We start from the raw sequence: 26,614 nt of genomic DNA, 5'->3' as shown, positions 1-26,614 counted from the left end.
CCTTTTCGACGAGAAAAGGGTAAGTTTTTCTACTTCAATTTGATTCTAGTTTCGATCCATGGATCTGATTATGATTCGATTTTGTCTTCGTCTGTTCAAATTCGACTCTATCGTCTTGGGGGGGAAAAATTAGGGTTTTTGGTTAATTGGTATATTGGGGTTTGTGTCCGGATTGGATTTAATTTTCTTATTAAAGTTGGTAATTTTGTTTGACTCTGAGCTCTGAATGATCCTAATTTAAGGGTTTTTGATTTAAAGTTCATATTTTTTTTTGATTTAGGGCACTGAGATGGTGGATGGAGAATCCACTAGCACGTCTTCTTACTCTGATAATAACAATGGCGCAAATGATCAAGGAGGTGACTTTGAGTGTAACATTTGTTTCGAGATAGCTCAAGACCCGATCGTCACTCTCTGTGGCCATCTCTTTTGCTGGCCTTGCTTATACCGATGGCTTCACCACCATTCCCATTCTCAAGAATGTCCTGTTTGTAAAGCTGTGGTTCAAGACGATAAGCTTGTTCCTCTTTACGGTAGAGGCAAGAACCAAACTGACCCGAGATCAAAACGTTATCCGGGTATGCGGATTCCTAACCGACCAGCGGGTCAAAGACCCGAGACTGCAGCTCCTCCTCCTCCTCAGCCTGATGCTGCGAGTAATTTTTTCAATTACGGTATTGATTTGATGGGTGGGTTTATGCCAACGGCGACTACTAGAATTGGGAACTTCAGTATGGGGTTTGGTGGTTTGTTGCCTTCTTTGTTTAACTTTCAGTTCCATGGGTTTCCCGATGCAACGTTTTATGGTTCAGCACCGGGTTACGGTGGGTACCATAACGGTTTCCGTGGAGTTCCTACTCATGGACAAGAGCATCATCCTATGGCTCGTGGAGGAAACCAAAGCGATGCAACGCTGAAGAATCTCTTACTTGTTGTTGGAGTTTGCGTGCTGGTATTTCTTTGCTGGTGAGAACAAATTCACAATTTGGTTTATATTCCAGGTATGAATCAAAGTCACTTACTTGTTTTCAAGTTGTGTATGTAAATATCATAATAGCTGAGTGTCTGTGTTTGCCATTTTCGACGTTGTTATTGTTTTTTTTTGTTTTGAAGATGAAACTTGAGTCGAGTTGAGTCTATAAGGTTTTCACACAACTCCTTTGTTTTTTTTGTTTTTATTTTTTTGCTTTTGTGTTATGTCTAAGTATCTTGTGAAAACTACTTGTGGAATAAATGTTGCAGATCTTATAACAATTGGTTATAATATTTGATTGATGGATCATTAGCTTCCCATATAGTTTCTGCTTTATTACTGATTGAGAAACGAAGAACAGACACTGAAAATCCAGAATCAAAGGCTTAATCTTTGATTCAGAAGGCTTGGAAGAGCTTGGTTTAGGAATGATTCTGTTGGTAGTGTCGGTTTAATCGTTTGTTATAACAACTCTGCTTTATTAGGGAAAAGCTGTGTGTGTTGCTTTGATCTCGTGAGTATTCATGTGCGAGACTAAGCTTATTCAAGTGATTTGATTTCAAGTAGTGGATTGCTAAGACTGAGCCTGGCTGAGATTAGAGAATCACTTACTTGTTCATCGTGTTGTTCCTCTTATCTATCAACCTCACTCTGTGTTTATTCAATATTTTTGATAGGTGTTCGTTACTTGCTAGATAGTTGTAGATCGATGCTAACATTGGAACAGCAACGTTAGGATGATTTCTAGAGCATCACTCATACCCTTCACGCCTAAACCAAGTCTCAACTACTGCACCACTTTATAAAAACTTTTCAATAACATATGCATCTTCAGTTACTACTACCATTCTTGAATAACTCCTATAATATTGAGTGTGACTCAACAATGTCCATTGAATACTACGAGTCCTCCTTGGTTGGTGGTATCAAAATGTTGGGTCGTACAGAGAAATCAAGAAAGGACCAACCTTTTCCCCACTAGACGCTGATATGAATACAACGGGAGACAACCCATTTTGCGTCGGTGCTTTGTATGGTGGCTGCAATTTGGACGACTTTATTTCTGTGTCATTAAGATTATTAGCAACGAGACAGAATCGATTAGTTACTGTCGGAAATTAAAAACCAGACGAGATGAAAAAAAAGGCAAAACCCTGTTGTGTCATCTTCTCACGTCGTCTTTGGCGGCTTCAAAGCCTTTTTTTGTAATTCTGAAAAAACAAAACAAAAAATTCAATGGGTTGAATATAAAATCATATAACAAGTTATCCGCTCCAATAATTCATATCAATAGAGAGACCAATTCTCACTTTTGTTCATTTGACGTTTCCTGAAACAGTTGACTTTTTTCTTTTTCCCTATAAACCCAATCATAACACGTTGCAACATAACAACGATGATGTCGTTTCCATTTCATCTCCTCATCTTATTATGTCTCTTCACTTTCGCAACAGCACAACAGCCGTACGTCGGGGTATCAACCACCGACTGCTCTGTTTCCGACAACTCAACCTCTGTTTTCGGCTACTCTTGTAACGGCCTCAACAGAACTTGCCAATCTTACGTCATTTTCCGATCGACTCCTCCTTTCTCCACCGTCTCCTCCATCTCTTCGCTTTTCTCCGTCAACTCATCCCTCCTCTCCTCCCTCAATGCCGCCTCAACTTCAACTTCATTCCCTTCCGGTCAACAAGTCATCATCCCTTTAACTTGTTCTTGTTCCAAAGACAATTCACAATCCAATCTCAGCTACACAATCAAGCAAGACGATTCGTATTTCGCCATTGCTAACAACACTCTTCAGGGGCTTTCGACTTGTCAAGCTTTGGAGAAACAGAACAATGTTTCCTCTCAATCTTTGCTTCCCGGTATGAAGATCGTTGTTCCTATCCGTTGCGCTTGTCCTACGGCTAAACAGGTCAACGAAGATGGTGTGAAGTATCTGATGAGCTATACTGTGGTATTCGGAGACACGGTGGATATCATCAGCAATAGATTTGGAGTTGAGACGAGCAAAACTTTAGAAGCTAATCAAATGTCTTTTGACAACTCTGAAGTTTTCCCTTTCACCACAATTCTGATTCCTTTACAGAATCCTCCTTCAGTTTCCAACTCTTCTTCTCTCACTCCTCCTCCTCCTCCTCCTCCGACTCCATCGGTTTCTCCTCCATTGTCGCCGGACGGTGGGAAATCGAAGAAAACATGGATCTATGTTCTTGCCGGAGTTTTAGGAGGAGCATTGGTTTTGGTTGTGACTGGTGCAGTCATCTTCTGTCTGGTTAAAAAGAAACCGAAAACGCAAGAGGAAACGAGAAATCTCGATAGCTTCACGGGCAAGAAACCGCCTAGGTCTTATCAAGAATTCGATCCGTTAGATGGTCTATCAGGGATGGTGGTAGAGTCCTTGAAAGTTTACAAATTTCACGAACTACAGTCAGCAACGAGTGACTTCACATCGTCTAGCTCGATCGGAGGATCAGGATACATCGGAAAAATCAACGGCGATGGTGCCATGATCAAGAAAATAGAAGGAAACGCATCTGAGGAGATCAACTTGTTATCGAAACTAAACCATCTTAACATCATCCGTCTCTCTGGATTCTGTTTCCATGAAGGAGAGTGGTACTTAGTCTACGAACACGCTTCAAACGGATGCTTAAGCGATTGGATCCACACGACGAAATCGTTACTAAGCTTGACTCAGAAACTACAAATCGGTTTAGATATAGCAACGGGGCTTAGCTATCTACACAACTTTGCTGATCCTCCGTATGTTCACAGGGACTTGAGCAGCAACAATGTGTTCCTCGACATCGAGTTTCGCGCAAAGATTGGTAATTTAGGTTCCGCAAGATCAACGACCGAAGATTTCGTGTTGACGAAACACGTGGAGGGAACAAGAGGGTACTTAGCTCCTGAGTATTTGGAACATGGGTTAGTTTCAACTAAGCTTGATGTGTATGCTTTTGGAGTTGTGTTGTTGGAGATTGTTACTGGTAAAGAAGCTTCTGAACTGAAGAAAGAAATCGATGAAGGTAATGCCATTGAGGAGATTTTGAATCGTGGAAGGTTGTTACCTGAAGGGTTAGTGAGTTTTGTTGTTAAGCTGGTGGTGGATTGTTTGAAGAAAGATCATTTGAATCGTCCATCGATGGATGAAATTGTTCTGTCTTTGTCTAAGATCTTGACGGCTACACAGAATTGGGAAGAATCATCGTACTAAGTTTAAGGCCCAATAATGTTTGGGGCCAAAGACCCAGTAAATGAACCACACGACCTTTTTTGTATTAAGGATTTTAGATGTTAGAAGGTTTGGTTTATGTTGTGGTGTTGAATGGTCACACAAAAGAAAATGTTGATTGGTTAAGGCTGTGGTTGTGTCTGACCAAAAATAGAGTAAACAAATTTGGTTGCATGAAAATTTGTTGTGACTTGTGAGAAATGTGGCTTGGAAAAAACTGCAAATATGAAAAAATGATGGTTTTTAGAGTTTTGCATGTTTAGTTAATACTTAAATGCTACAAAATTAGTTTGATAACACTCATAACTAATGTTGATGATAATAAACAGATTCAACAAAAAAACTTTTAATTTTTCATCTAAAATTAGTTTGGTTAACCTGTCAACTAGAAAATGAGACTTACAATTAAAAATGAGAGATTTAGATTCTGATGTTTTTTTTTTTTGTTTTTTGACATCGATATTTAAATTCTGATTTTAAAAAAACAAAAAAAAACAAGTGTGAATAAATATATAGAGATTTTTCACTAAATAGCCAATAAAAATAGATACTACTAAAATTTTTTGTTCTAACAATATCCTGATTAAGTTATTTTTTTCCCCTAAAAAATACCATAGTATAATTTTTGGAAAATACTACAAAACTAAAAACTAAACTATAAACTTTAAATATTTAATCCTATTTCCTAAATAATAAAAACTTAACTCTTAAAACTAAACCCTAAACCCAAAATATTAAACAGAAATCCAAACTTTAAAATTATAAACTCTAAAAAAAAATTTAAAGGTTTGTGGTAGTTTTAGACTAAAAATCTGTAATAGTATTTTTGGAAAAATAATTAACAGTGATGGTCTCTTTGGAACAAAAAACTTGACTTAGTGCTATTTCAGGTATGAAAAATTATACTTTTCTAAATAACATATTCAAAAAGTATTTTTTTTTTCGTAGATAACATGCTATATAATATATATTCACTCATATAAAAACTTTATTTTACTTGATTTCACATCAGAAGTTACATTTCAAAAATGTTGAATACTAAAACCCCAAACTTTTCAAAATATCTAGTCCATATATATATGTATATATATTCTTTTTATATCTTCTCATTATTTCACTTTCTAAAATAAGGAAAAAAATAATAATGAAAGAAACGAGTTGAATTGATGAAGTTCGAAGCTTGGTGGTGGTGGTGATAGAAGAACACACAGGCTGTCACGTTTGGGTAGTCAATACACGTGGCACTTTAAGACACGTTGATTCCGACATGGACCACATTATCCCACGTGGCCATGACCATCCTTTGCCTGAACTGCCACGTGGACCCTATTAAATTGAGTTTGTGTTTTGTGTTTAAGGACCACTATTTGTTTGATAAGATATGAGCAAACATCGACTCATCCACATAAAAAAAATAACACATTACATAATACACACGGCGTTTTTTATATTATTAATTCCTACGTATGATTTATTTTCTTTCAATATCAAAAATGAAAGAGAAATAGTATTCGATACCAATTGTTAATGTACCTTAGTATTAGATTATCTCCATTAAATAGAGCTCGAAAGATAACATAATCGGAAAAAGATATATTAAATCAAACTATATACATTCTCTAATACTTAGGTTGATATTTAAAGAAAACGATAAAAAGAAAATGCATATTTGTAAGCAAACATGAGTTTTAGAATGAATTTTGTTTTTGTTCTTTTGGGTTGAATGCGGAGCATGAATCTTTTTCTTTTGATAAGTGTTCATTAAAAATCTCATGCATTATACGACAATCATTGTTTGTCTAGGGTTTGTTTTCTTATTTAGACATAAATTATTGCTATTTTTGGAATGGAGATATATATATATATATATATATATGTATATTATACCAGTTTCTAAATTCCTCTTATCATTATGAAATTTCTAGTGGCAGAAAATAAATATAGTTCAAAATTTGAGGATAAACAATTATATATATATATATATATATATATATATATATTTTTTTTTTTTTTGCTTAATTCGTTTTTGAGGGCCGAAATTGAGATCCAAATCTTAACTTATCTTTGTGGTTTTAAATATTTAATACATGCTTTGTCTTTTTATGAACACTCAAGTTATAAAACTTATTTCTAATTCGCCATATATATAATCGTTCTTTCAAATCATAAAAGTTATACCTTACTATCTAACATGTTAATGTCTAATACAAACATTTAGCTTGCAAGTTCCGGTCATATCAATATATCATCATTTATTTTTTCCCTTGGATTTATATACAATCGTGTTTGTCTATGTCTATGTATGCGTCAACTTTTTGTCAGCATATATCACATATTGGAAAGAAAAAAAGAAAAAAAAATCAAATATTGGAGCATAACATCTTTGGGTGTTATAATTTTCTTCATTTATAATATCGTAAATACGATATGATCGTTCATTACTTAATGATTTTGCATATTCTTTATAATCGAGCATTTTATATTTTCACATTATTTTATGATTTTGCATATTCTTTATAATCGAGCATTTTATATTTTCACATTATTTTTACGTACCATCTATATAAAACACCAAATCTTGTAAACTTTATTTTTGGGTACTTAAAAATGAATGTATAACACTTCACATTGCATAATTCATTATGTGAAAGCCCAATTTAAGTTTTTTACCCCTACTCATTGCATATATGTTTTATTTCTCTTATGCATGCATGGTCCTAAACTCCTAATTAAGGGATGTGAAAGGCCTGAATCAACCAGTTTGGATCTAAGATATTCAAAGTCAAAGTTGCACATCTTTATGCATATATATATATATATATGGACCCTTCCTTATTGGCTATACCTTTGAAACCATCTATTTTAAATATTGACAGAGACGTAATTATAAGACATTTTATAATCAACACAGTCAACTTCAACCAAACTATCGTGTAAGAAACGCAGAATGATTAGTTATATAGATGTCGAAGTGGTAGTATTATAGTATAATTTATGATAAATAATTAAGGATCAAAATCTCTAAACTCTAACCTAGAATGGTCTAAAGCTATTCCAATCTTGAAAGGACAAAAACAAGAAGATATTAGTAAAGAAATTTTGAACGCATGTCATGCGTTAGATTTTGAAAGTTTCCATGCACAAATGGCACATTTATATATATATATAAGTATTACAATATTCATATTGATACACAAATAAATGCGCAAACCGAAGACATGTGTAGTGAGCTTGTGGTCACACCACTATACAAAGCATAAGTTGCAAAAATGAGTGTACTTAAAAGGCGGGAATAAAACAAAACAAAAGCATCTAACACCAAAGCTAGACAATTTTTAAACCAAAAAAGATATAGTGTATCAAATTTTAAGAAAAACAAAAACCATCTCCTCCATAAAAAAAAAAAAAAAATCAAACGAAAAAGAAGAAGATAGAATATTATACAATTTTTTGAAGTATCTATCAAAGAGCTAAGAAAAGGAGTTCAGCGAAATAAATAAAGCAGAAAGGAACAATTTGATTGACACCGAATGGACAAACAGTGGAATAAGAAGGGACCATAGCCTCCATTTTCATTAGTCCTTATGTTTGTGGTATTATATCACTCACTCACCCATTAATTTAAAATCAAAGTTAGTTGCTTTGTACATTTACATTCATGAAATTGATTCAAGTATCAATGAGAAAGTCGTACCAATTCCCGAAACAATGCATATGAGTCTTTAACATCAGCATTTCGAAAAACTGATGTCACACCAAAAATTGTTAAACAAATGATATGACGACTAGTCCTACTCCTTCAATGTATCTTTTCTTTCTTTCTGTGGTTCATTCCATCTAATTAAACTCTAATATGATATGAAGATAGTGATTTCATTAGATGTAATTTTTTGTTTACTTCACAAGACCAAAAAAAAAGAAAAGAATATGCATTATATAGCGAATTCTCCATTTTCAATTTGCAAAAATAGAAGGATAGAAAAATCCTAATTGTATTTCAAACAAATATCATGTCAATTTATTTGATAACACATTATTTACTTTAAATCATATTTACAAAAACATATCACTTATTTACGGTTTTTCCATTGCCTTATTGACACTTTTAGCCAAAGTTTGGTTACCTAGCAAACAAACCTTGGGAATAACTTTCGATGATAAATTAATTTTAGATGAAGGTTACGTATATATGTAATAGTATGTATCAAGAAAATATGTTTACATGGAATTCCTCAATCCTCAACATGTGAAAACTTAATGTTCATCCAATCATTCGATTTTCAATCATTTAATCATGTAAGTTCTCACATGCTAAAGGCAATTTAATAAAAAGGACAGAAGTAAAACAAGAGAAAGAGAGAGTGACATAGAGGGTTGATGATTCCTCGGACAAGAATTCGTTATGCTGCGCAGTATTATCATTTCCCTTCTTTTAGCTTTTCTTTTCTCTTTTTGCTTACAAAATTTGCCTTTTATTTCATATAATGTCAATATATATATTTTTTCTGTTAATTTCGTTTTAACTTTCTCTTTCGGTTGTGGCGTTATGCCCAGTCCGATCTTCCATGCAGCCTTGGATTAAAAATTTTAGATTTGAATATTTTTTGTTCATTAGAAAGTTGCCAAACATCGGGGAGGTTCCACATTGTTACAATTTAGGATCAGTGCAGTGGAGTTAATTAGCTTAGGTCTCATTAGTTTAGAAGAGTACAATAACTTACATTATGCTTAATATTCTTGAAATCAAAACTCCTAGCTACGTTCAAATATGTGTTGATGTAGTTCAGTATGAATAAATTTTGAAAGGTTAGTTTCTTTCAACAAAGAAACAAGAGGCTTTATTAGGTTGGATGATGGAAAAAGAAGAGTTTGGGTGGAACCGTGGAAGTACTAATGAATGGACTAATATTGATATGATAATTACATATTTGTAGTTTAATCATTCAATGCCTTTGTCCTGGTGAACTTGAGAGTTTCTATATATGGATACACATGGCATGTTAAAGAGCTTTTAATGATCTACGAGACGTGTAAGTATATGTTTGTCTATATTAACAACCATACGTACGTGAACAAGTGACTCTAATTTTCTATCTTCTTATTTCTAACTAATTTTTTTTCATATCTAGTATACTACATATAACATATCTCAATTCAGTAACAATTAATATGAGGATATCTATAGTTGTATATATCAAATATATACTGTAAAACCTCTATAAATTAATAAACAATATAAATTAATATATTTTGCTAGTCTCAAGTCCGGCCAGTATAAAAAATAACAAAATTAGATAAGATAATAAGATAATATTCTTTTTGAAATCCTCATGTAAAATATAGTTCCAATAATATCATAAATTAATAATCATATATATATATATATGCTGGTATAATAATGTATGTTTCTCCTAAAGCTCATATCTATAAAGCAATTGTTATGGTGTATTTTTAAACTATAATGATATAAAATATTATGTAACATGTCATAATAATAGCTATTTTTTTAAGTTTTCAATTTCTAAGATATCCATCATTTACATTTTGATAGTTTGATTGACTATGAAAATACAACAATTTATATTATTATTCATAAATTTAAATTTGTGTATGTCATGTGTATTAGTGAATTTGTCTATTTTATTTGTTATTTATTGTTAATAATGTTTTCGACAAATTAAAAATTCAATTCCAATACCATAAAAATTTACAAAATCCTAAATTCTAATATTATTTTGCCATCAATTAATAATTTTTAAAATTTAAACTATTGAAATAAATCTATATAAATTAATAATTATTAATTTATACTTTAAAATAATTGTTATTTATTTATAAATAAATTAATATCACTATAAATTAATAAAATGTCTTGGTCCCAACATTATTAATTTATAGAGGTTTTAATTCAGTAACAATTTGCTATTACTGAATTATATACAAATAACTCAAATAATCATCTTCTGTATACATAGTCCTTTTGAACAAAAAAAATGTATACATAGTCAAATTTTCTTATTTGTACATAGTTCGAATCAAAACAACTATAGAATTTATAAGATCTTTAACTAATAGTGATTCATCGACATTGTTATATTGAATATATTAATAAATGTGAGGCCGAGAGGAGAGTAACGTGTTGATGAAGATACAAAGAGATATTCGGAAGATTTTTGCAACCACCATTGATGAAGAGACTATAAAACCAGAAGATCCATTAAATGCGTAGAGGAGGATAAAGGACACAACCACACATGCGAAAAAGGAGGTTCCACACGTGATGGATGGTTGTGCATACGTGTGTGAGTTCTAGGGGTGGGATTCACGTGAGAGATTCACCCGACCAAAAATTATATGTAAAAAATGATTGTAGCTACTGAAAGTATACGCCAACACATGGTCACACATACAAACAATATAAATGTTTTGTTAACTACGTGAATTATTGTCATTACATAAGGACATCCATAAATAAACATAGATTATGTGTACAACACCATAAACATTAATTTTTTGCCGGAATTTGGCGTTGACCCGTGTTGACCGGCATTGACCAATATTGACCAGCGTTGACCATAAAAAATATCCAATTTTTTTTCTTAATAACATTTTTTTGTTTTTATGTATTTTTGATAAATAAATAAAAAGATTAAATAATTTGTATAATTTACAAAAACAAAATATAACAACAAAAAGTTATACGACAAAAAAATACAAGAAAGTTATATACCAAAAAAATTAAAAATTATATGACAAACAAAATTTGTGATATATCTAGTAATTAATTTTGTTAATACAGAAAATATACCAAAAATAATATTATAAAACTATACAACCAAAATTTTATGTGTAGTAGATTTTTTCATAAAACTATAACAAATCTATACATTTTTCTTTTAAAAATCATTTTTTATTTTGTATTTTTAAAGGTGGGGGTTTTAAATATATTTTTTTTCTTTTTACTTATTTATAAGATTATGTCATTTGAAATATATCCAAGACATTACCAACTATTTCTTTGTTTCTAATAAGAAAAACAAAAAAAAAATACTGAAAATTTTATTTATTTACATAAAAGACATATATCAAGAAGATAGTTAAAAAACAAAAGTTCATTTTGTAAAATCAAAGGTTGATCTATTAAAATCAAAGAAATAGTTGGCAATGCCTTGGATATATTTCAAGTGACATAATCTTATAAATAAGTAAAAAAAGAAAAATATATTTAAAACCCCCATCTTTGAAAATACAAAACAAAAAAATGATTTTTAAAACAGAAAGGTATATATTTGTTATAGTTTTATAAAAAAATCTACTAGACATAAAATTTTGGTGGTATAGTTTTATTACATTATTTTTGGTATATTTTCTGTATTAACAAAATTAGTTACTAGATATACCACAAATTTTGTTTGTCATAAAAATTTTAATTTTTTTGATACATAATTTTCTTATATTTTTTTATCATATAACTTTTTGTTGTTATATTTTGTTTTGGTAAATTATACAAATCATTTATTTTATTTATTTATTTATAATAAATATATAAAAACAAAAAAAATATTATTTTTAGGAAAAAAACATTGGTCAACACTGGTCAATGCCGGATTCCAGCCAAAATTTAATGTTTATGGTGTTTTACACATAACCTATGTTTGTTTATGGATGTCCTTATGTGATGACAATAGTTCATGTAGTTAACAAAATATTTATATTGTTTGTATGTGTGTCTATGTGTTGGCGTATACTTCAAGTAGCTGGCAATCATTTTTCCAAATTATATTTTTGGAAACACAGATTTTATTTTTTCATTTTATTTTTTCAAAAATATAAATTTATAAATAATACGAAAAGAGAAAGATACTGGTAGGAGTGAAGAAGGTTGGGCTGTCAACCGTCGATCTCATTTGCAGTTGGAACAAAATTGTAAATTGAATATTCATAATAGCAAATTGATACTTTTATATGGTAATATATAAAATGTATAACATAACTCGGGTTGCTTAAATTTTGGTGATATATATTGAGGTGGGAGGGGGGGGGGGGGGGGACGGAAAAGTATCAGAAACTTTGAATTTTTAAGTAGATGAAATTGGTGGAAAGAAACTAAAACATAATTGATTTAGGAAATACCTCAACTTTTTTTTAATAGGCAACTTAATTATCCTTAGCAAAAATTAATATTCTTTGAGGAACCAGCTGAATTCATTTAGACTTAAGTAAATAGTTTAAACCAAATTATGGGTGCTAAGAAATCATTGATTTGGTATCTGATTCTTACATAATATATTTCAACATAAGTCTCCGTAGATATATATACAAATATACAATACAAGTGGGCTTTTCACTTTTGCTTTCGAGCCATCCATCAATTATTTATCCCATTGTGGATTTATAACCTACATAGCACATATCCAGGATGTTTCTAACTGTTTGTGAGATGGATACGCACGTCAAATCAAATTTGGAAATATATATTTAAAATACCTTTTGGGTTTGTAGTTGTATTGCATGCATATATACAATGTAAATTAAAAAAAATATAAAATACATTGTTACTACTATATATGTAAACAAGAGAAGCCAATTACGAAGACAAATAAATAAGGGTCATCGTTACACAATTCTAACGTTTCTATATGACAATTCTTATGTTTCTATATGCCAATAGCTCCTGTATAGAGGAAAGTAGGGATAGGGAACCCGATTTCTATGATTAAATCATCTTTGAAGCCATCGTTGCAACATATTTAAAGCTTCTTAGAGTTTGAATCCCATAATAAGGAGGCAATGGTGCCAATATATCAATAAAGAGCATTCATATTGAGCGGTAGAAATGTGATGAAATTTGAATTTTTTTTATCAATCCTTATAAACTAATCACAGCTTGCCAGTTGCGACGATAGAAGAGTTAAATTAGTGTTCCTATCAAAATGAAGAGTTAAACTAGTGACGCCTGTAGATTTTAAAACCAGAGATAATTGGAAGAATTTAAGTACAGTGTCTCAGAGCAAGAATTTAAGTACAGTGTCTCAGAGAAAGAATTTATAACCTTCATAAATCAAAGACCAAAGCGAGTTACCAAAGGTATAGCCTAAGAACATATGATCCATGAATCCAAATTCTGAGTTACAACTTACAAAGCAAGCAGAAAAAAGTCAGAAGGTAAGTTTGAGTTGATTAGTCGAACCTTCGTTGAACATTTGTTGAGAGTGAGCTGAGCATTCATGCCAACATCCTATGTTTGGAGATACCACCATGAACAAGATCTTTTGCACCATATATAATACAATATTTGGGTGATGGTATATTAGTTATATTTGATATATATACATATACAATGGAGCATATATATAGAGGAGTATCATTTATCTTCCAGTATTGAGATTTTAGCTCTGCATTATGAGTAGCATGAGCTACATACGCTGATTGAAGTAGACACGTAAAAATAAAGTAGTAAAAAATGACATAGTTGACCCTAACCAGCAAGTAAACACGAAATCAGAAGGATAATTGAGTGGACATTGTTGGAATATATAATATTAGTATCTATTTTCTGAATAAGTATATATATATATGTACATATTATATATATATATATGGCCCAAAATGAGAATACTTTTTTTTTTTTGGCAAATGAGAATATTATTTAAGCAGAAAAATATGTGGAAGTATTTATGGTGGTGGTTTGGGTCATTGAGATATATGACCTTGGACTCACCTTATCTTTGTATTCTTTTAAGTTTTGCTTTTTAAAATAAGTTTCCAAATTAACGCCTTTAAAATGTTGATATCAGCCGACATTTCCGTGATAAAAAAAAGTTAAAATATTTTTTTCTTTTTTTGCATTTATAAATTAATATACCGTTGACAAAAATTATAACCAAAAAAAAAAAGACAAGGACAGTTTCGTAATTTCAGGATTTTATAAGTTTTGTCTTTCTTCCTCATCGTTATTGATATGGATACCTTTACCGATTAAAAATTTAAAATAAGAAGTTATAATAAAACCACTTCATTATTATTATTACAGAAAACTAAAAATGATAAACCAAAATATATAACCAAAATAATAATAAAGAAGAATGGTGGGTTTCAAAGGGAGGCGAGGAAGAAAGAACAGCGGCCTCTTCTTCTTCTCTCTTCTCTCTCTTCCTTTCTCTTTGGGAAGAAGATTTTTTTATAAGTTTTTTGGTTTCAAGAATTTGCTGAAACAACAAAACTCTCACTAGCTAACACAGAAAAAATAAAATAAATAAAAGAAGAGCCTAAGAAAAAGAAAGCTAGAGAGAGATAGATAGAAGAAAAGGATAGCTACAATTCTCTGCAACTCCAAGGTAACTCTTCTCTCTTTCTATATACCATATATGTAGATGATGACCAAAGCTGATAGTGAGAACCTTAAAAGAGTTACAAGAAAGAGATTGGCAACAAACAAAAAAAAACCTGTATAATACCTAGTTGACTAGCTCCTCTCTCTTTCTCTCTTTCTTTCTTTTTCTTAAAATTTTTGTATTTTTTCTTATGTGTTATATAAGATTCTCTGTGTATGTCTGAATCCTTACAGGATCCAAGAGCTTTGGAGATAGAATGAGTAACAAGAATCAAGAACCGGTATGGGTTTAGCTACTACAACTTTTCATCATCAGAATTCAGATTCTACTATGTCACAAGATTATCATCATCACCAAGGAATCTTTTCCTTCTCTAATGGATTCCACCGATCATCATCAACTACTCATCATGAAGAGGAAGTAGATGAATCAGCCGTCTCCGGTGCTCAAATTCCGGTTTATGAGACAGCCGGGATGTTGTCTGAAATGTTTGCTTTTCCCGGCGGCGGCGGCGGTGGTGGTGGCTCTGGTGGAGAGATTCTTGATCAGTCTAGTACTAAACAATTGCTAGAGCAACAAAACCGTCAAAACAGCAACAACAACTCAACTCTTCATATGTTACTACCAAATCATCATCAAGGTTTTGCTTTCACCGACGAGAACACTATGCATCAGCAACAACAACAACAACACTCTACATGGCCATCTTCATCCGATCATCACCAGAACCGAGATATGATCGGGACCGTCCACGTGGAAGGCGGAAAGGGTTTGTCTTTATCTCTCTCATCTTCATTAGCTGCAGCTAAAGCCGAGGAATATAGAAGCATTTATTGTGCAGCCGTTGATGGAACTTCTTCTTCTACTAACGCATCGGCTCATCATCATCAGTTCAACCAGTTCAAGAACCTTCTTCTTGATAATTCTTCTTCTTCTTCTCATCATCATCATCAACATCAAGCTGTGGGACATTTCGGGTCATCCTCATCATCTCCCATGGCGGCGTCTTCCTCCATTGGAGGTATCTATACGTTGAGGAATTCGAAATATACAAAACCGGCACAAGAATTGTTGGAAGAGTTTTGTAGTGTCGGAAGAGGCCATTTCAAGAAGAATAAACTTAGTAGGAACAACTCGAACCCTAATACTACCGGTGGAGGAGGAGGCGGCGGAGGTGGAGGTTCCTCGTCTTCCGCTGGAACAGCTAATGATAATCCTCCTTTATCTCCGGCTGATCGGATTGAACATCAAAGAAGAAAGGTCAAGCTACTGTCTATGCTTGAAGAGGTAACGTTTTCACATTTATTTTTCTCTAACCAAACTTATTTAATTTTCTATCAAACTTTTAATGAACCGTTCTAATGATTGAATTTTTATGTTAAATAAACATTTTCATATTAATCTCTAAAATATTTGATCTTTCTTCGTGATTTTTTCTCATTCTAAAATTAATTTGAATCTACCAATATTTCATAAAATCTATCTAAGTTGTTTTCTTAAAAATTAAATGTATTGAGAAAGACCGACTGGTACAAGAGCACGACACATGCTCTAGTTGGTAAAGCCTGATTACGCAATCCTACCATCACTTATATAATTTTTCTAACTAATATCATTATACTGGTGTTACAGTCTGATTTGATGTATTAATCCATATTTTGTGTCACGCGTTTGGTGGCATCGCATAATCAAATTTAAACATAAGAACTTAAATTATGATTACTTAAGTGATTTAGTCTTCAACCAGAAAATTTAAAATTAGAGTTCCCTTCTCCATATAAGCTACCTTTACTACGTAACCAAAACTAGTCCTTGAAGTTACTTCATTATTTATCTTACAATTTATTTTGTAGTTGACATTATCTTGTGTCAATATCTTAATTTTAATTTATGTTCTAAGATGTTATTAGGAGAACAAAACACATTGAAGTATGAATGTATAATATTACCTAATTATACAAAATAATCTTTTGATGAGGTTTGAATATTTATCTTAAAAAATGAGCTAATAATAACAAACAAAAACTCATCAATCTATATTGCATTTCTTAAAAATTTAATTTGTAGGTGGACCGACGGTACAACCACTACTGTGAACAGATGCAAATGGTAGTGAACTCATTCGACCAAGTAATGGGTTATGGTGCAGCGGTTCCGTACACGACATTAGCTCAAAAGGCAATGTCTAGGCACTTCCGGTGTTTGAAAGATGCGGTAGCGGTTCAGCTTAAACGCAGCTGTGAGCTTCTAGGGGATAAAGAGGCGGCAGGGGCTGCGTCCTCTGGGCTAACCAAAGGCGAAACGCCGAGATTACGTTTGCTAGAGCAGAGTTTGCGTCAGCAACGAGCGTTTCATCATATGGGCATGATGGAGCAAGAGGCATGGAGACCGCAACGTGGTTTGCCTGAACGCTCCGTTAACATCCTTAGAGCTTGGCTTTTCGAACATTTTCTTAATCCGTAAGTCCACTTTCTCATCCCTACTCAATCATACTTACCTACTCTTATTCTTTGTTACAAATATAATCTAATCCTCTTGAATGTTGACCGTATATTATAAAATATAGACTAACACTATACATCGATACCAAGACTTTAACTGATAATATGTTTATAAAATTAAGTTATGAAAGTGACATTTTTTTTTTTCAAACTGAGTTTGGTTTGCGGGAAGAATATTTCAATTTCAATCAAAATATTTTTAATGTTGCTGATTTTTTTTTTAATTTTCAAAACTAAACTAAAAATTTCTTTTAAATAAGTACCAATTCGTCAATGAGTTTGATTATATATGTTTATTTACTAATCAAATATTCAAATATCAATTGATTTTTCGTTTTTTCCCCTTGATGCTACCGATATATAAGATCAGTGTACAATGCTTTGACCTTGGGATTTTCAAGAAAAATGTGTGTGTTTATATAAATATAAGGTGGTTTGCATGGCAAAGGGATTAAATAATTAATGCAACAAAAGAAGTTTGCAGAGTGAGATCACAAACTTTTAGGCTTTGGGATCGTAAGGCCATCATTAATGGGAGAACACCAAGGGTGTTCTTAGCCCAAAAAAATTATAAAAATAATAAATAGTGGCTTAGAACACTTTTTTTAGTTCTTGATGTAGAACTGATCTAAGCCCAGTTCTTATTTGACGTGGCTTCATGTGATTGGACGAGATTTTATGAAAAAAAAATATTTCATTTATATAAGGAAGCAATTTAAATGTTAATTTATAAGTTTTTATAATTGTAATATGTTTAAGAATATTATATTAATTTATAAGTATACAATTGCTTTTATATAAGTAAGCAATTTAAATGTTAATTTATAAGTTTTTATAATTGTAATATGTTTAAGAATATTATATTAATTTATAAGTATACAATTGCTTTTATATAAGTAAGCAATTTAAATGTTAATTTATAAGTTTTTATAATTGTAATATGTTTAAGAATATTATATTAATTTATAAGTATACAATTGCTTTTATATAAGTAAGCAATTTAAATGTTAATTTATAAGTTTTTATAATTGTAATAGGTTTAAGAATATTATATTAATTTATAAGTATATAATTGCTTTTATATAAGTAAGCAATTTAAATGTTATTTTATAAGATTTTATAATTGTAATATGTTTAAGAATATTATTTCACTATATCTTTATTCTAAGAACACCATAATTAGTTCTCCCATTTTTTTTACCTATGATCTTAACAACTGATCTAACATTATTTTCACTATATATTTAATCTAAGAACACAAAAAAAAGTTCTCCCATTAATGATGCCCTAATAGCATCCTAACGGTTTCTCTGTCTCTGTCTAACCCTTTCTTTCTAGTTATTTTTTTCTTTAATTTGCTTTGATTTTTTTTCCACATTCCATTATGATCAAAAGAAGTAAATATATTGCCAATAACAAAATTACAAAAAAAAAAAAAAGGTCTCAGATTTGTCAGTGGTACAGTGTCATTGGTATATTGTCTCTTAAGAAAGACAGAAATTAAAAAGAGAAAGAAAAAAAAACTAAAAGCTGAAAAAAGCAATTTCTTCTTTCATTATTCATCAGTACTTTCTCTATTTAATGTCTGCAGAATTTTACTATTTTGTTGTTAGTGAAGTAAAGAAGAGAAGGGTTGGTTTGTACAGATGAATATATTTTTGCTTTAGAGTGAAAAATAAGTGAAGATACAAAAATAAAACCAAATGCTTCTATTCTGTAATCAGCTTTTTCTTTTGTCCCTTAGATTCTCACGCCCTTGTAAGAAGAAAAGTTTGTACCTTTTCTTGCATCTACTTGATTGTGTTTTTCCTCTTATCTCTCTCTCTCTCTATGCAAAAAAATAAATAAATAATTATTGGGTTTAGGGTTCTAAAGATTGTGAAGTCATTTTCTGGTCTCTTTCTCAGGTACCCAAGCGATGCTGATAAGCACCTCTTAGCACGACAGACTGGTTTATCCAGAAATCAGGTCAGCCTTTATCTGTATAGATACATATTTATGTTTAATACTGATCATATACAAGAACCCTTTTAATTATTCATTTACATGTTGCAATTAATTCACAATTTACCATATATATCAATCATTTCATCATGCAAAATCTGACATGATCGTGGCCTCATGTTTATTTCTCTTGCATGGATTTTGAATATGATGAAATCATTTTTCTTGGGTTTCGTTTTTTTACATTTAATACATCATACGCGCACACACACACACAAGTATACAAAACATAGGAGAGAGAGAGAGAGAGACGTAAATACTCAGCACAAAGACAGTACTAGCTTTCATTTCACAGTCTTTCTACTATTATGTACATCCCAAATTTAATACACTTGGCTTATCTATCCATTATAGTTCACATCCCTTTCAAATTGTGTTTTGACATTCTTTCTGATTTAAAATAAGTGTCGTTGTAAAATGTTAATCTTGTAAAATACATTAATCAAAATAAGTAAAAAATACTAAAAGTTAACCTTTTTGCATGGATATTAATGACAATTTTGATTAATTTTGTTCAATTTTCAGGTGTCAAATTGGTTCATAAATGCTAGGGTTCGTCTATGGAAACCAATGGTTGAAGAGATGTATCAACAAGAAGCAAAAGAAAGAGAAGAAGAAGCGGAAGAAAATGAAAATCAACAACAAAGAAGACAGCAAGAAACAAACAACAACGACACGAAACCCAACAACAATGAAAACAACTTCACTGTCATAACCGCACAAACTCCAACGACGATGACATCGACACATCACGATAGCGACTCTTCATTCCTCCTCCCTTCCGTCGCCGCCGCTTCTCACGGCCGCTCAGACGCCTTCACCGTCACCACGTGTCAGCAAGACGTCAGTGACTTCCACGTTGACGATGGTGGTGGTGGTGTGAACGCCATAAGATTCGGCACCAAACAGCCTGGTGACGTGTCACTTACGCTTGGTCTACGCCACTCTGGCAATATTCCTGATAAGAACACTTCTTTCTCCGTTAGAGACTTTGGAGATTTTTAGTCTTCGTCGTTTCTCAAATTTATTAATCCAAATTATAGTGAATACATTTTTTGGTTTATCTATATATGTTTTTAGTCTCTTCACATACTTATAAATTTCTTTTCATTTTTTTTCTGTCTTTTCTGTCGTAAGAAGAAGAGAGATACATATCTCAAGTATTATCCAAGCTAGCCACCAAAGTTATACTATATATACAATTATGCACATATTTTATTATATTCTTCTTTGAAATTGATATTATTATGTTTCTGTAATTTTTTTGGTGTTTCTAAAACTAAATTTTGTGATATAGCATTTATTGGATTCTTCCATTTGGTTTTACTAATAAACGATAACAGTCGTAGGAAAGTGCCAATGTTCCATTTAAGTCTAATCACTTTGCTTGTTTAATCAATGTAATCATCTCTCAACTAATCCCTACTTACTACAACTATGTACTCCTTAATTTAGTAATGGCAACAAAATATATTTGGTGCACTATCGACGTATTAACAAATGCATTATTTTTATATTTATAGTTTAAACTTTAAAACGTGACATCTTGTTTAAATAGAAACAATAATATTGTTCGATGAAGATATTATTGTTTCCCTAGAACTCCAAAGGTTTGGTTACTTGTCATATTGGGGCTATCTCAATCGAGACAGAGACGTTTTGTTTCCACAAAGGGGCATTTAAGCTCATTGTCATGGTGCTACACATTGCTTTTAAAAAAAAAATTATAAAATAGGGACTTGTTACTTAATTTATTTCTAAAAGGGTTCCCTTAAAAGTTACTTCAATAATTTTTGTAAACAAGAACATCTACGTGTCACCTAATTCCAAATATATAATGAATTTCTGGAAATGAGAGGTTAAATAAAATTTGGGGTTCTAGTGTATATAGTTTCTTAAGTCTCACCTTTAGTTTATAATCACACAAAAATACACATGTTTTACCCTTAATCTTGTTTTTTTGTTCCTCACTCTTAAAAAGTAGTTCTCTTTTACTTAGGCCTAGGAGGTTGATTGATTCTACTTGTGTTCGATCCTGATTACTACGATCATTCCTTTTTTTTTTCTTTTTTTTTTTTTTTTTTTTTTGTCAAACACTACGATCATTCCTTATACTGTGCACTTTATTTAACTTCAGCGGTCGTTGAAGTAAATGAAAATGACAACAAGACAACAATTACACTTGAACATATAGTAATGATTTAGTGAAATAATTTTCGTTCTTAAACTATTCCGTTTTGTGTGTGTGTGTGTGTGTTTTTTTTTTGTGTGTTTTAATGACTAAACAAAGGTAATGTATACCAAGTTAAAAATATTTTACCAAACAAAAAAGTAATGATTTGATAAAAATATTTGTGTGTATATATATATATATATATATATACATATAGTTAGAATTAAAACTGCAAATCATTTCTTTCGCAGCTGTTGCACATGTTGCCATTAGAAGCCTAAATACATTTATTCCTATTTTAGTGGTCCAATTTTTAACCCTTCTTGTCTGACCACTGTCCAATATCTACCATACTCTTATAAAAGAACATTATTTAAAATGGAAAATTTTCATATACTGATTTATGATTTAATTCAATATTATTTTTTGGCTGGTATACAAAAATACAATATAACAATTTCTTTTGTCCTTTGTAAAAAGGAAAATATCAATGCAGATCTGAACGTGACAAGAAAATCAAATATGCATGAGTGTAAGATTCTTGATTTTAATACTGGAGGGCCTCTGCCTTTTAATGATCCATACGCAAGCGTTTGTATATATGTGCTGTCGAATACATTGACAGTCTCTGTGTCAATGTCATGTTTATAATTTATACTGCACGCATCGCATGGTGGAACTTTCTGTCATGCATACATTATTTTTGATATGTATTAATATATATATATATATAGTTAATCTCTTGAAATTTTACATTTTCCATGTGAATTAGTGGTTAAGCTGGCCTTGAAAACGTTAGCACATTCTGTGATTTCCACATATATATACAAAGAACGCTGCGTACTATTTTTGTTTTATTTTTTTGGGTTAAATAAAGCTATTGATTGGGCTATTCTCTTAATTATAAATAAAAACAAGTATAAATAATTAACAGTTTTGAAAAATTATCGATTCTGTTTTAATGTTTTTGGATGAAAAGTTTGATTATTTTTCTCGGATATCGGTTACATTACCTTGGGTTTTATGGTCAATTTGGAAGGATATAAATAAAAAAAAATTCAGGGTTAGAGATGGAACCAATCGATATTATTTATCAAGCGGCGAATGATAAACTGTTATGGGAGGAAGCTAAGGCTTTTTTCTGCGGGAGTATTGGCTCCTTCGTCAACTAGGGAAGTCTAAGAACCTTCTTCCCGTTGTCTGGTTGATGGATCCTGGAAGGCTTCAGACATTTTTACGGGCTTGGGTTGGTGGTATTGTAATAGTGCGGATACGACATTACTTTTGGGAGCATGATGTCAGAGACAAAGTCCTTCACCCCTACACTCGGAGTTATATGCATTGATTTGGGCTATGGAATCTCTCATGGCGGTTGGTGTTGACTGTCAATCTTTTGAGTCGGACTGTGCAGAGTTAGTGGCGATGGTGCAATCTCCAGACAAATGATCCGCCTTTTCCAATCTGTTGGACAATTTCAGCTTTCTCAGATCTTCCTTTCTATCTTTCACTCTTACCATGATACCGCGTTCATCAAACGAGAGGGTTGATTGTCTTGCTCGTTCTTCAAGATCTTTACCTTCTGAACTTTCATTTGTAAACTCTTTCCCCCCGGTTTGGGCAACCAACCGTGAAGTTATTTTTTAACTATTAATGTTTGGTTGACAAAAAAAAAGTTTGATTATTTGTTAAAAACTGTTAAGTGTGAGTTATGATGAAACTCATTTCCGTAATTTGTATTATATATTTCTAACAAACTATCTTTTTCTTCATCTATGCTTCTTATTTCATCTATAGAAATAATTTAATTATTACTTATATATGGAAACTATAGACTAGCTAGGTACCCAAATTTTAGCCTCACATTTGCTTAAAATTTAAAAAGATATCAAATAAAAATGATTTGTTCATTTATCATTATTTTGTTCTAAATAACATATATTTCACCCAATTTTTTAACAACAATTCCCTATATAATAAAACGGAAGTACAAATATGATTTTAATAAGTTGGTTACAAATATGTTATAGATTAAGTTTTATATTATTTGTATAGTCTGGATTTATTGTTTCCAAAAATCTTATAGAAATATTCTAAAAAATCATTTGATATCATCTAACTTACCATATTAATTTTCTTTATTAAATTATTCATCAAATAAAATCCTTTGATATCTAACTTAACATATTAATTTGTTAATATTATACTTCACCTTTTATTTTTATATATGAGTCTATTTTGTGAAACAAATAAATTATCATATTATTTCTTATAATTAAAAAATAGTTTTATTTCCGGATATACCATAAGTTGAATTTTTAAAAACAAATATAAATGATTCAATCTATAAAATATTCAATTTTTATTAATGTTATTCTTTAAAAATAATATCTATTGAATTAAAAAATTTACTGAGTAACGGGTCAAAATTTGAATATTTAAATTCAATTTCATACTTTTATGTTGAATTTTATAATTTTATATAATATAAGAAACTTTAGATAATTTATTTTGAAATATTTTTAAAATATTGAAACTTGATATTAAAGTTAGAAACTATAAACACTCTAAATTGGTTTGTTATAGCAATGTCAATAATATGTCACTATAATATGCAAGAATTTAAAAAAACCAAGTATATTAAAACAAAAAAGTATAACAATATATTAAATTACTCATAATATAATAACTCACTTTTTAAAAACCAAATTCACAAAATTATGTCTTATAATGACATTCGAGTCATGATGTAGAATATACATAACTTCACGTACATAAACCAATACAACATATTAATTAAAACAGAAAATATACAAAATTTTGTATAAAATAAAATTTAACCAGTGTAATAGCACGGTACTTATCTAGAATCATTAACAATATAAAACTTACAAAAGAAGTGTCTTTTCATGTCATCATATTTAGCATATAATTTTATTGCATAATATTTTATCCAAAAAAACTTTTAAAAATAATCACATAAATTATATTTTATAAAAAAATTACAATGTAAATAAAATGAATTTCAACATGTGTTCTAGCACGGGTCTTAATTTAGTTAACATACTATTTTCTCGGACGACATACAACGTTACATTATATCACGTCAACTATTTACTTGAATCACAAAAAAAAAATACACATGTTATTTTCTAGTATAAATCACATTTTATGAATAATAATTACAGTATGTTCATTTTGTGGTTTTAAAGTCGGTTTAGACACATAATTTGACAATATATCAAACCGGTTTACTGAACCGATAGATAGTTATTCGGGGCTCGGTTAGACACTCAAATAATTGAGAAAAATCTGATGAAAGAGTAAAAACATTATAAGAGAAAAAGTGTGACGTTACTTAATCAAAACAGCACTAGATTAGGACCCGTGCTAGAGCACGGGTTGAAATTTCTTTTATTTATATTATAATTTTTTAATAAAATATCATTTATATGATTATTTTTAATAGTTTTTTGGATAAAACATTATCAAATAAAATTATATGCTAAATATAATTACTTGAAAAAATACATATTTTGTAAGTTTTATATTGTTAATTTTCTAATTTTATTTATGAGAAATTATTATGTTTGTTGTTTGTTTTTATTTTAATTTTTGAACATGTTTGGTGAAAGTTTTTTAATATGACCCGTGTTTAGGTAAGATTTTATTTTCAGTTGCACAATAAGATCTCAGAAATCACGATTAAGTGTGATAAATTGCCAAGATTTTATTCCTTTTTACGCCTAAAAATATATTTTTATGCCTAATAGTATATATTTTGTAACAATACATGGAATACTAAAGATTTTATTTACGAAATTGTAATAAATCATTGAAATATTCTCTTTAAGAAGATTCTTTGGGATATTTTGAAGTGTATTCATATAGCCCACAAATTCACCAATTAATCTATAACGTTTTTTTGTAACCAACCTATATTTAATGTATAACCTATTTTGTAATCAATTTATAAAAATTATATAGTATATAAAAAAAGGTTGTAAACTTCCGTTTTATTATATAGGGAATTTGAAAAATATGACAAATAATTAATGGTTGATGTTCATCAGTAATCTCTCCCTGAGTACCTTCATCTACACTTGCAATTCTCGACCAAATTTTTCACTAAATTAGGTCAAATTACGTGTCCAAATTTATATTCAGTATAAATATCTTACATTCTTTTCATAGAAGATCTTTTTGGGGTTCGAAACACTTAAATTTCATATCGTGCTTCAGTTCTAGCAATTAGAATTGAATGGATTGGAATAGAAGAAGATTAAACCAACTTGTGGGGGTTGGGGTCCTACGACTTTCTCCGGTCTAAGAATGAGAAGAGAGGTCGGTCCCATTTGAATGGTACTGGGCTTTGGGGCCATGGCATTACAGAATTTAGCGATCGCCGAATCCGATGAGTACCCCATCACATACAACCATATTTTTATGACCAAATTAATAGGTCCCCTCACTAAAACCAATCGTATCAAAATTGTTTATATTCTCGACCTCACATACATAATTACTTATGAACATATGCCTAAATGTCGAACTTAGTCTATTTTTGGGAATTTTCATTTGTTTGGAATATATGATCATACTGAGCACTTGTTAAAATATTAGGAGAACAGTGATGGTGCACTGTTGGAATAATTAATTAGAAAGGATAGGCCCGTATCTTTTTGTTGTCTTATCTCCATGTTATGTGAATTGTGAATTCATGTATTATAAATGATTACATCTACATTTTATTTGGTAGTGTGCAAAACTATACATATACATATATTCACATAATTGCACACTGCCAAATACGTCGTGGCTTGTAATGAATTTGTCATTTTTTTGTAATGAATCAATTATGAGTCTACCATATATTACAAACTCATAATTGATTCATTACAAAAAATGGTAATATAGTATTCATATATTATACATCTACATTTTATTTGATTCATTACCAAAAATGGTAATTTATTCACATAATTGCACACCATCAGAAGAAAATGTAAAAAAATTCATCCAAGTTAAAACTAAAATTATTTACAAGTAAAATGTCACACATTGAAATTGAACTTATGTTGTATGAAATTCAAGTGAATTAGCGTTATTCTACAAGATGTTGAAGGATTGTTATGATTTTGAATTAGGACACAATTCTTTTTTTTTTTAATTGATTATGGATATAAATCTTTACATATATCATTTTGAGATTAACGAAATATTTCTATGTTTTGTAGAATTTTTAATTTGAAATTGATCTTACCATTTTTTGTAATGAATCAATTATGAGTTTGTCATTTCTTCACGATGACATAAATGTTCAAAAATGGCAAATCCATAAAATACGTGATTTTAATAATTTTTCACTACAAATGCATTAATTGATTATTT

At 30.7% G+C, this 26,614-nt stretch overlaps 3 protein-coding genes across 4 annotated transcripts; all 3 read left to right on the top strand.

The window, feature by feature from the left end:
• The first annotated feature begins 289 nt into the window (after positions 1-289).
• On the top strand, positions 290-1,282 carry LOC104702898 (uncharacterized). Its single transcript, XM_010418820.2, has one exon. The coding sequence runs from the start codon at positions 290-292 to the stop codon at positions 968-970; it is 681 nt and encodes a 226-aa protein (XP_010417122.1). The 3' UTR covers positions 971-1,282.
• An 829-nt stretch (positions 1,283-2,111) lies between these two features.
• Positions 2,112-4,462, top strand: LOC104702897 (lysM domain receptor-like kinase 4). The gene has a single exon (XM_010418818.3). The coding sequence runs from the start codon at positions 2,370-2,372 to the stop codon at positions 4,194-4,196; it is 1,827 nt and encodes a 608-aa protein (XP_010417120.1). The 5' UTR covers positions 2,112-2,369; the 3' UTR covers positions 4,197-4,462.
• Positions 4,463-14,095: 9,633 nt separating this feature from the next.
• On the top strand, positions 14,096-20,274 carry LOC104702896 (BEL1-like homeodomain protein 4). 2 transcript variants are annotated; one of them, XM_010418817.3, is made up of 5 exons: positions 14,096-14,551; positions 14,782-15,835; positions 16,616-17,007; positions 18,957-19,017; positions 19,579-20,274. In XM_010418817.3, the coding sequence occupies exons 2-5, from the start codon at positions 14,831-14,833 to the stop codon at positions 20,056-20,058; spliced, it is 1,938 nt and encodes a 645-aa protein (XP_010417119.1). In that variant the 5' UTR covers positions 14,096-14,551; positions 14,782-14,830; the 3' UTR covers positions 20,059-20,274. The 2 variants fall into 2 exon arrangements, with proteins under 2 accessions (XP_010417119.1, XP_087315745.1); XM_087459619.1 differs by having other exon boundaries at positions 14,541-14,662.
• The last annotated feature ends 6,340 nt before the right edge of the window (positions 20,275-26,614 follow it).

The sequence above is a fragment of the Camelina sativa genome, chromosome 7, assembly GCF_030686135.1.
Source record: "Camelina sativa cultivar CO46 ecotype springtype chromosome 7, ASM3068613v1".
NCBI lineage: Eukaryota > Viridiplantae > Streptophyta > Magnoliopsida > Brassicales > Brassicaceae > Camelina > Camelina sativa.
This window is presented reverse-complemented; position numbering and strand designations above follow the sequence as displayed.